We start from the raw sequence: 12,276 nt of genomic DNA on the forward strand, positions 1-12,276 counted from the left end.
AGTGTAGTGGGTATATAGCGGTTGGTATAGTGTAGTGGGTATATAGCGGTTGGTTAGTGTAGTGGGTATATAGCGGTTGGTTAGTGTAGTGGGTATATAGCGGTTGGTTAGTGTAGTGGGTATATAGCGGTTGGTTAGTGTAGTGGGTATATAGCGGTTGGTTAGTGTAGTGGGTATATAGTGCTTGGTATAGTGTAGTGGGTATATAGTGCTTGGTTAGTGTAGTGGGTATATAGCGGTTGGTGTAGTGTAGTGGGTATATAGCGGTTGGTTAGTGTAGTGGGTATATAGCGGTTGGTTAGTGTAGTGGGTATATAGCGGTTGGTATAGTGTAGTGGGTATATAGCGGTTGGTATAGTGTAGTGGGTATATAGCGGTTGGTATAGTGTAGTGGGTATATAGCGGTTGGTATAGTGTAGTGGGTATATAGCGGTTGGTTAGTGTAGTGGGTATATAGCGGTTGGTATAGTGTAATGGGTATATAGTGGTTGGTGTAGTGTAGTGGGTATATAGTGGTTGGTATAGTGTAGTGGGTATATAGCGGTTGGTATAGTGTAGTGGGTATATAGCGGTTGGTATAGTGTAGTGGGTATATAGCGGTTGGTTAGTGTAGTGGGTATATAGCGGTTGGTTAGTGTAGTGGGTATATAGCGGTTGGTTAGTGTAGTGGGTAACACCTTCTACGCTGTAGACTGGGGTTCAATTCCCCACCTGGGTAAACACCCTACACTACACCAATAAGAGTCCTTGGGCAAGACTCCTAACACCACCTTCACCCACCTGTGTAAAAATGATCAAAGTGTAAGTCGCTCTGGATAAGAGCGTCAGCCAAATGCAGTAAATGTAAATTTCATGTTTTGTATTTTTTCAATATGTAAAAATGGAAACTCTAAGCTAGAACGAGCCGAAAATTGTCATATTTATGTCTGCCATGTCATGTTATGTCTGTACAGGATGTGCTGACTTATTTTTTTTTAGGCCTTGTATCATAAAGCCCTGTATCAGCCATGCCTGAAGCCCTGCAGCTTTTCTAAACACTTGGTGGAAAATAACTTTGAAAACCTTCCACATCTCTGCACCAACTCTGCAGTGCAGCTGAAATTCTTCTGTTGACCTCCTTTCACAATAAAATCTTACCAAGCACATTTTGACCCCCTGCTGGCGGCGTGAATAACGCCGCTGTTGTGACTCATACCTTTTGGATGCCTTCAGCTGGAGTAGCCACCGAGTTGTCCTGCCCCTTGTTCTTATTGATTGTCCTCCACAGCTCTGCGAAGGTGCTGTCCTGCTCCAGGGGATTTGTTCCCTTCACCCTGAAGTACTCATACACCGCTGACTCCCTGACAGTACCATAGCTAAGGTCTGCTTGCTTGGACAAGTCCTGGAACGTTCTGGAAGAGAAGAGAAGCCGTTAATGATGTCAAGTTGTTGTGTGAGAGTCTCTGGAGGACTTTGGGAGAAGTCAACATTGTTAGCTATGTGGCAGAAAGCTAATTAACATAGCGAGCCTGCTCTTGGAATCACTGATGTCTGTATGCACAGACACTGTTCATTTGCTGCCGCGTTAAGAAGACTCTCCCCAATGATTTGGTTGGTTAATCCAGTGTATAAAAAGGTATTTAATATGTGTGTTGCGAATAAACCATAGACCTACGACATGAAACCCAAATTGTTTTTCATAGTAGCCATGAAATCCAATTTCCACCTATTTTGGAGGTCCCCCAGCTGCACTACTTCTTTAGTAAGTGGGTTTTCTTTAGCACCATTGATTCCATTCCAATGGAAATGGAAATGAACTGCGAACTGACCTGGGCTTTCAACTTTGGAGGTGAGCAAGCAAATTATTATTATTCAACGTTTTTTTCACAGCAGGGGCGTCTCAGTTTAAGAATACGTCAAGGATCTGACGTCGGCTTTTTTCTTACAACCTTCCTTAAAAACACATTTTAGCAAAAACATACTGGTCCATTGAGGCTCATGCATGATGTACAATAATTTCAATATCACAATATCATGACGTTTAGATTATTTAAATTGAATGTTTGACATCCAGCAAAGTTTAAATTAGACAGAAATGTAATAAAGCAAGGCTTAAAAATCGCTGTGCATGGACCTAATACGCTAATAAGCTTGTGTGGCTGATTTATATGCCTTGGTCCAACTCCACCAGCCTGCTGCACCACTGTAAAACAACTGAACACATTAGCAGGGAGAAACAAGTAAAGGGGCTTTATATATCATTGCTGTTTTTTTTCTGCATCATTTGAACACAGTGACTGTTCTTTACTTTTCATATGAACTTGCATTGAAAGTTAAGAATGTTTCAGCCTCTCGTGTAAAGGTGGTGACGTAGACTCACCCCTCTGTGTCCACAGCTCACTAAAAACATGACTCACCTTTGGCCGACATGGCAAGCTGACCAGACGTTTGTTTTTCTGGTAAGAGACTGATGGGCAACACAGTTTGGTCAAAGGTGTGTGCTGGACAACCCATATCAGCCTCGTGATTGGTGAAGATTGCCTATGTATGGACTGGCCAAGATTAGGACCTCCCGTTTTACATTGAGAATGTTGGCAAAATATATTGGCCATTTATTATTACGCTTATATAGTCTATAGACCTACGAGAGCAAGAGCAGCCTTCATAGCCTTAAACATACATTTCACATATGAATGTCCTGCAGTTTTACAGTGACTCAGGAAACCAGAGCTGCTGCCACTGTTTTCCATTTCTAACAACTGACTAAAACTTGGTTAAAAACTCCAGCAGCACTGCTGTGTCTGATCCACTCAGACCAGCACAACACACATTAACAGACCACCACCACGTCAGTGTTACTGCAGTGCTGAGAATGACCCACCACCCAAACAGTACCTGCTCTGTGAGGGTCCATGGGGGTCCTGACCACTGAAGAACAGGGTAACAGAGTATCAGAGAAACAGATGGACTACAGTCTGTAACTGTAGAACTACAGAGTGCAGCTATACGGTCAGTGGAGCTGATAAAGTGGACAGTGAGCGCAGAAACAAGGAGGCGGTCAGAATGCTTTGCCTGACCGGTGAATAAAATCAAAACAAAATCAGTTGATTCCACTGTCACTTCCTTATGTTGGTGGTACAGGGCCTGTAATGCGTAAGGCCTTCTGTTCAGCTCCTGAAGGCCCAACCAATGGAAGAGTTTGCTTGGCCTTATCTACACAGATACTACCTGAAAAATACTGATTGGACAGTTTTGATCTTTACTGTTTTGCCACTCTCTGAACATCTAGAAGGCCCTAAAAGTTCCCCATTGCAATCTACTAGTACAGTGAAGCAGATGAAGTATGTACTAAGTCACAGTCTCAGTCATGCCCTTTACTTCACGCTGGAGATCATGAACAGAAGGAGTGATCTGTAACTCCAGCAGAGACTATTGATTAGGCAATAAGGTTCTTAATGAAGGAGCCCTATCTCATCCTGTTATCACATAAATGACCTTGCAAATAATGACCCACTCCATCATGTACAGCTTTAAGGCCTCTGAGATCTTATTCCCTACATCCTATTGTCCATTACAGGAGCACAGGGAGCTTCACGTTAGACCTGATTACACCGAGTTACACTGAAAACTTGTTTTGGGACTCAGTCTTGGGTTAAGAGCGCATCTCAGCGACAAATTATTGCTCTGGAAAACAAATTTAAAACTACTGAACTTTGAACTGCATTTGTTTGTCACTTAGCAATGCACTCCATATGGCTCCATATGGATTTTTGAGCAATGAATTATTGTGGAACTATGTAAATAACTGAATTATGAACTATTACAGCTTGGAATTTCGCCTTATATGATTCCATGGATTTCATGTATTCCATGTTTGTTGGCTCGTACTTTGGGAAGGATGTAGACACATTTCATTCACAATAAAGACCCTTATAGACGCTTCTTTGGAATCAGGTATTACAGTCATATGTGAAGGTCTGGGTGCTCCATGCTTTGTTGATGATATCATTTAAAATAAGTTCATATCATCTACAGAGAACACCTGAATGCTGTGCTAAAGCTGTTTATTTACTGATTTTAACACATTTGAAAAATAGAAATTGTGCAATAAAATGTGAAAAATTAATTGGATATTAAGTCATATTGGATTGGATTGGATATTAATTATTTGGCTATTAAGTAACATTGCATAACAATATAAAAAGTGTAAAATACTGTAACTTAAAAAAAGGTTTATTTTGTATGTACTGTATGTTTTATTCAACTGTTATCACCTATTTACTGTATTTTTTCAAATATTGATCATATATTGAACGTTTCAAATATGTTTGAAATGTTTATTATAATTGGATATTTACTATCATTTTATTCTCGGTTTGCATATTATTTATTTTGCTTATATTTGTTTTCATTATTTGAGAACTATGAAGTGGCAGGGGACAGCATACTGACTTCATTTCATAGTTATCTAAAAAAGGTGTTATATAGGTACAAATATTGAGTCCAAGCTTTTGAACAGTGATCCCAAACATTTCAACGTGCCGTACGTTATACATGAAGTGTGAGGGAGTGGAGCGGCATGGTTTTGCCCCGAGGCCGGAGTGGCTCTTTAGACCACCGCTTTTTGGAAAACTGTAGAAATGAACATTATTATAGAGGTGTTATGACACTTATGGCCCAAAGTCCCACAACACATGAACCCTGCAACATAACATTGGCATAAGCATGCCGTAAACATGCCATCGGCGGTGTCATGTCCCCTCATGAGTTGTCATATATTTTGTTGTCACATACTTTTTTCCTGCACCCCATGATGTTTTAAGTGACTTATGGACAGAACTTTCAATGAGCTGAATGTTTATAACATCCTAGCGTCTCTCAGTAGAAGCTGAACCTGCTTGAACTGAGTCAGAGGATCCTATTTATAGCCTACCCCGAGTTCTTCATTCAAACTTTATAATTGTGTTCATTACTGAGAGTCAGGTAGAGCCAGAGAAACATAAAGCGGCCGTTACACAGCAGTGTCTAATGCAGAAATCTGTTTTTTTATTAAAAAATTATATAAATATAGCATTTTAATGAGGCTCCTTGTATTTTCACCATGGTAGCTCAGTACTATATGGGACTTTTATACCAGCTGGTTTAAATACAGGCATTTTTTTTTAGCTTTTAACAAGCAAATAAGTAACAATCTTTACTTTTTGTACCTCAGCTTTTAAGTAGGCGGTGAACTTGAGGTGTGTCTTTTCTCACTGTAATGTTAAAGCTTTGTGCTACCTCCTCAGCCTGCCCTAGCGAGGGCAGAATCCCTGTAAACCAGCTAAGACAAAGTCTGGTAGGAGCAAGCAGTGAAGTTCACCCGGCAGTTCCTCGTCTGGTTGAGTTTTATGGGCACAGATTTCAACTCAGGCTGCGCCTTTTGAAGGAGTCGTGTTTACATGTCTGCTATTTATGCTTGAGGCATCGCTGTTCTTACTGTAATTTCATCTTCGCTCGTCTGTACTAAACACCTGCAACCTGCACAGTGTCCCAAAACGCCTCCGGAACGTTTAATAGGACAAAACAATGACTTAAAAATAAGCACTCTTTCTTTTGGCTTTGCCAAATATGGGAATGAATGTCCACGTCCATCCCCTAATCAGATATTTCAGTCATGATCGTGGAATTGACAGTGATCACATGGAAAATAAGGTAGATAATTTGTCCTGTTGCTGGTAATTGTCATGACAGATGCCATAATATTGACAATCATGACAGCCTCCCAGATAGCAAACAGAACAAAACCTCGTATCTCCATTTTTGTCGTTTTTCAGTTTTCGACATATTTTGAAAATACTTGTTGGCCTTTATATTGTATGTAAATTTCATGATGGATGGCCAAATTTACTTGAAAAGATGTCTGGTTCCATCGACTTACATTAAAAGGAAAGCGTGTTTTTTCCTTCTCCTGTAAAGTTGTCATTTTGGAGATACGAGGGTTTTTTACCGACAGCAGCGATCTATTGGTCCACTGGCTTGATAACGTCGGCACGTGGTCCACCACCCTTGGACCGCCAGATTACTGTCCTGCATACAAGCTCTAACTAGTTTTTTTATCTCCCCAAACAGATTTTAAATGCACACAGACTTTTATTTTAGAAAACCAACTTGGACAAATATTACAAACACTGGTGGACCACCCGGAAAACACTGAAGAAATCCCAGTGGACCGCCAGCTTTGCCATCAGTGGTCCACTATCCTCGTGCTATCAGGGTTAGGCCACCTGCCAAACGCTAAACACCATTTAAGAGGTTTTTGTCAGATTTAAATGCTAATTTGATCTTGTTTTTAAAGTATTTTGGTGTCTCCTCATTCAAAGAGACGAGCCTGGTCTTGCATCGTTGTGAATAACTGCCCAGTGGCGAAGATGGTCAAATCCCACAAACGGGGAAATTCCACCTCTGCATTTAACCCATCCGTGAAGTGAAACACCACATACACACTAGTGAACACACACACACCAGGGGGCAGTGAGCACACTTGCCCGGAGCGGTGGGCAGCCCTATCCATGGCACAAGAGGAGCAGTTGGGGGTTAGGTGTCTTGCTCAAGGACCCCTCAGTGACGTACTGTCCGTGCTGGGGATCGAACCAGCAACCTTCCAGTCACAGGGCCAGTTCCCTGACCACCAGCCCACGACTGCCCCCAAATAGCATTGTGGCTCTGCTTTAGCGCAGAAGAAAATGGGAGTGTTATGCCAGCAGGGATAATGTAACATATAACCAACAAAGCAATGAGATTTACCCAACTTCAGTGTTTACATACAGGCATTCTGTCAGTAACAGGGAATTTACACACTTTAAACTAAAATCCATGATGGGCAAAGTGATGAGGAGCCCACAGTTCAACTCACCTCTCCCACTCACCCGCAATTTACAGATTAAAACAAGCACAAATGTTTCTATTGTTTTATTAAGTTAATTACAGCGGCACATGTTGTGTTTCTTCGTGCATTTCAAATGGCACCGATGCCATGTTGAGATAAGCGTCCTCCGTCAACCCAGGCTGCGCTGTTTAACAGGACTCTCTGCAATTATTTGCAGATTGAATGGGCAATCTGAAGGCGATAAAGCCAGAGCACTTACTCATTATAATTACTAGTTCTTGCTACAGTTAAAAAGGAAAGAAATGGTTTCAGCATGGTTTAAAAAAAAGAAAAGGCTGGCTTTATTGTGTAGTCGTAAACACTGAACCCTGCCGAGCAGGTCTGTACAATATGAATTAAATAGAGTTCCTGTGCCTGCGAGGATATGAAATAAATGAATAATACAACACAGGTCAGGCATTGGGTACCTCTAATAATTATTAATACAAATAGCCCACAAAGAAAGCTTTGAATAATTTCTTATCATGTAATAAATAGATGTGGTTGTTGTTTGAACATCACTAATGCTGTTCAGAGGCTTTTTGGTCCAAGCATCACTTAAAATGCTTTTTTTAGACCAGTTTCTCATTTTGCTGCAATGTTTCTGCATGACAATGAACATCACCCGCGTCGGTCTTAATTATGCTCAATAGGGAACATGAATTAGGGATTGGAGGAATAAATAAAGGGTCAGTATGGATCAGGAGGGGCAGTTTTAGCATGCTTTGCAATACAAACAGAATTCACAGGTATTAGGACCTGTAGGCCAAATAGAATGTTCATAATTCATAATATATGTTCATAATGGTGTTCATAGGAGTGAACACTCTAAAGGGTGAATTATAAGGACTGAATGCTCTAAAGGGTGAATTATAAGGAGTGACCACTCTAAAGGGCAAATTATAAAGAGTGAACGCTCTAAAGGGTGAATTCTAATGAGTGAATGTTCTAAAGGGTGAATTATAAGGAGTGACCACTCTAAAGGGTGAATTATAAGGACTGAATGCTCTAAAGGGTGAATTATAAGGAGTGACCACTCTAAAGGGTGAATTATAAGGAGTGACCACTCTAAAGGGCAAATTATAAAGAGTAAACGCTCTAAAGGGTGAATTCTAATGAGTGAATGTTCTAAAGGGTGAATTATAAGGAGTGACCACTCTAAAGGGTGAATTATAAGGAGTGACCACTCTAAAGGGCAAATTATAAAGCGTGAACGCTCTAAAGGGTGAATTCTAATGAGTGAATGTTCTAAAGGGTGAATTATAAGGAGTGACCACTCTAAAGGGTGAATTATAAGGAGTGACCACTCTAAAGGGCAAATTATAAAGCGTGAACGCTCTAAAGGGTGAATTCTAATGAGTGAATGTTCTAAAGGGTGAATTATAAGGAGTGACCACTCTAAAGGGTGAATTATAAGGAGTGACCACTCTAAAGGGCAAATTATAAAGCGTGAACGCTCTAAAGGGTGAATTATAAGGAGTGAAGACTCTAAATGGTGAATTACATGGAGCGAAAACTTTTAAGGGTGAATTATAAGGAGTGAAGACTCTAAAGGCTGAATTATAAGGAGTGAACACCCTAAAGGGTGAAGTATAAGGAGTGAACACCCTAAAGGGTGAATTCTAATGAGTGAATGTTCTAAAGGGTGAATTATAAGGAGTGAACACTCTAAAGGGTGAATTATAAGGAGTATCATACATTTTACCTCTACTTCCTGCTACTTTCCAAACCGGCTGCAGCAGCTTCAGCAGCTGGAAACTCTCTGACGCTGTTTCCCACGAGTCTCCGATGTGGGCTGAATGAAGAATGAAGGGTTTCCGGCGTGACGGTCAGTCCTTAGTGATCTCCTGAGTGTCCGTCGGTCAGTTTCACACAGAATGTAGACGGACACACGAATCCAGCAGCTCCACATGGTGAGAGGCTGATGACGTGTATCTCAGCCCCTCTTCACAGGCTCATAACTCCGGATGTGAGTCTCGTATGATCTCAGGATAAGATGGAACGGAAAGGGTGGCACTACGGATTCAGGATTTCTGAGCCGTGTTATTCCAAAGATAGAGACGCATACATGGAAACACTGAATTTGACACATGTGACAAATTCGTGAACCCCAGAGGGTTACTGACCAGAGGATTCAGGGACATTTGGGGGAACAAACGTAGGTCAAAGTGTATCAGCTTTGGGTTATTTGTGGTTACAATGGGATGCAAATAACATTCAGTTTTCTCAGAACAGAAAAAACAGCTTAGACATTCCTTATTTGAACATAGATTACTAAATGATGAACATCCTCAGAGCTGAATGCAGCAGGAGTGAAAACAGTAACCAGCCTCAGTTTTTCATGAAACTATCTCTCTTTCAGAGCACCTGCATGAATTAGGGTGTGTTTCATGCAAATTATATGTATATCAAGGTAAATAGGGGGTGTCAATTGCAAATAATGGGCGAGCCTGCAGGTGGTTATTTCCAAGCAGCTGAAGCTGATTGATCTACTGCACTCATATCAGCGCTTGTCTCAGGGTAATACAGCAGCATCATGAATCAGAGGAGGAGAATGGTGCTCAGCTTTGATGAATAAGGGCCAAAGACTTTCTGAAAGTGCTTCGCGGAGCGGAGAGAGCCCTGACTGAGCACTGGCTTTCTTGAAAGCCAGTCTATGCTTGCAGGGCCAGACGTCACCTCTCAATAGGAAAGTCTTGGAGCAACCATGAGAAATTTGGGATAAATGTGGGCAGGAACTTAGACTTATTATCCACTCTCAGAAAAAAGGGTAGTAAACTGTCACTGGGGCAGTTCTCTTGTCGCTGGAGTGGACCCCTCAAGGTACCTTTAGTCAGGGAACATAACTGAACCATAATCCACTGAAATGATCTGTTCTAAGCTGGACTGACTCCACACACCCCGCCTCGCCTCGCCTCCAGGCTTTTACTCTACTGCTCAGTTTTAAAACATTCGGTTATGAAAAGGAACAAATACCAACTTTTCACCTGGAGGAACTGATTTAAGCTCCACAATCAGACATTAAACCCACTGCTGGAGCTTTGAGGGAACATTTACACTGTTGGTACTTTGATGAACGAGAAACGGACCAGAACAGAGCCTTCATTTCTAACAGTGCAGTGGGAACAAACTGAGTGTGAAACTTCTAAACCAGTCCAGCATGAATGCATGAAGAGCACAAAGCAGGGGGTGATGCTGCGCTCGTCAACACTGTCCAACAGGCTCGTCAAGCCTGTCACTAGCCCACCAATGTTATGTAAGTTACCATGGCTGAAAACCTCCTTGGTAAGCTTGTGTTATCCATTTTGCTCCAGATGTTACAATAGCATGAACCAGAGGAATCAGGGGGCGGATTTCAGAGGGAGCGTATCCCACAATCCAATACCTAAACAGCAAGGTGTTCCCAGATGTGTATTCTCATTTTAAGATCACATCTGGTCTCACGTGATTTAGAGCCGGTCAGGAGGCTCGAGTGGAGTGCCTCGGCAGGCTGTGCACTCAGAAACATAACAGCAGGTTTGCAATGCTTAGAGCACTCATGCTCATTTCAAGTTTAAAGCTGGGGAGGGTAATTGAAAGCTCCCGCTGGACGCCGACACTCCAATGGTGCAGCAGAAGGACAATGCAGTTATAATAGTAGTAACAAACAGGCTAATTACAGCTGTGAGGACACCGAAAGCTGCTCCAGCATACACAGTATAAATGTATAGGATGTGTAAATGCTGTGTTTGCTTAAAGAAACAAAGTGGAAAACAAGACATACCTTAAAAAAGATCCAGTGACACGCATTGCCTGACCTTCTCTGCTAGCCACATAATGACTCAACACAGGTGAAAATTCATAGATTTTTACTTGGTCTGTTATAAACAAACATTTTCAATGACAAAACACATCGTACAGGCAGATTAAACCCTTACAACTCCACACTTATTACATCCTAAGGCTTATTATTCAGGAACTACAGGGAAATCAATGCAAACAGGTTGAGGTTTTCTTAGAAAATATAGGTGTGTAATAAAACTTTGGGACTGCTACGGGGGTAAGACTAAGGGGTAACACAACAAATCAATAATAAGGCCTTACCAATCTGAATTGCGGTCTGAATAAGATTAACTAATCCACTGTACATCCAGCAATAAAGTGCATAATAAAAAAATAAAATAAAATTCATAAATCCAGATGTGATGCCAGGCAAAAACCCATTTGTTAACCCCTTAAAATCCCAGGCTTATTACATACTAAGTAATTACAGGGATTCCAGTGCTAACTTGTTGAGCTATTCGTGGATTATAGAACTGTGTAATTTAGCAAAGCCTGGCTTTTTGAGGGATTAAACAGTAAAATTAGCTTTTTCTCAATTATGGTAAAAAGTGATGAAATTAGTTATTTAATATGGACTTTTACTGTAATTCAAAAGTTAAAGCAGTTATTCTGACATACAGTATTTACCATATTAATAACAGTGACAACCATTTGAAATTTACATCAATGTTTGTGCAATAAAGGTGATTTGTTTCTTGTGTGTTTACATTTTTTTCAGTGTTCAGTGAAAACACTGCAGCTGATGCTTCCATGTTTCTCTCTGGCCAATATGAATATACATGCACAACATCTTGAGGCAGATTGAAATAAGCTTAACTGGCCCTTGCCAAATTCTCAAAATAGACACTTGGCTCAGTAAGTTTAAAATAAATTTTTGTCCAAGATTGAGATTTAGGTGTATTTGCTGCAAGTAGAAGTTAATATGTAATAACCTTTGTTTGCACTTTCACTTTCAGTGGTATGTATTGTAACCTTCTAAGAATAAAATAAAATCCTTTTAATAAAACTTTTTACAACAATTAGTTCTGGCCACATGAGCTGATTGGCTGAGCAGCTTCCTAACTGTGCTGTTATTTCACCACAACATCACAGGTTTTACACAAACACTATATCACTCAAATGAAACGCTGTTGCTAAGCAACGACTCTGACAGCTGTAGGAGACGCTCAAGTCATTTAAACATTTTTACTTCTGACTTTGCCACAAACAGAAAACGGACACTGTTAAGACCACATCTGACCGACAGCCGATTTGGTCCGACTCTGAAGACGAGACGACGCTAAATTCCCAAACTGTCGTCACCACTGAGCAGCTTTTCAGTCGGCAGCTGTGACAGAAGAACAGCTGAACAACCTGGAATCAGCCAGAAATGAACCCAACACCATTCGCCAAACTAAACGGGCTGTAAGAAGCTTTACAGACCGGCTGGAACAAAACAGCATTAATACTGATCTGGACAAACTGACCAAACTGAGCTGAACCTGATATTGGCTCAGTTTTACGGCTCAGTCTGATTTGGTCCGACTCTGAAGATCAGACACGTCTGGCGAATGGTGTTGGGTTCAATGGTG

The 12,276-nt window shown here is 41.1% G+C and overlaps 1 protein-coding gene across 1 annotated transcript in view; it reads right to left on the reverse strand.

Annotated features, from left to right (window-relative positions):
• LOC108413574 (glutamate receptor ionotropic, delta-1-like) overlaps positions 1–12,276 on the reverse strand; it is a 606,899-nt gene that overhangs the window by 19,009 nt on the left and 575,614 nt on the right. Inside the window, exon 13 of the mRNA XM_037542279.1 lies at positions 1,196–1,391. Coding sequence (XP_037398176.1) covers positions 1,196–1,391 — 196 coding nt within the window. The remainder of the gene's footprint in view (positions 1–1,195; positions 1,392–12,276) is intronic.

This window comes from Pygocentrus nattereri, chromosome 10 (assembly GCF_015220715.1).
Source record: "Pygocentrus nattereri isolate fPygNat1 chromosome 10, fPygNat1.pri, whole genome shotgun sequence".
NCBI lineage: Eukaryota > Metazoa > Chordata > Actinopteri > Characiformes > Serrasalmidae > Pygocentrus > Pygocentrus nattereri.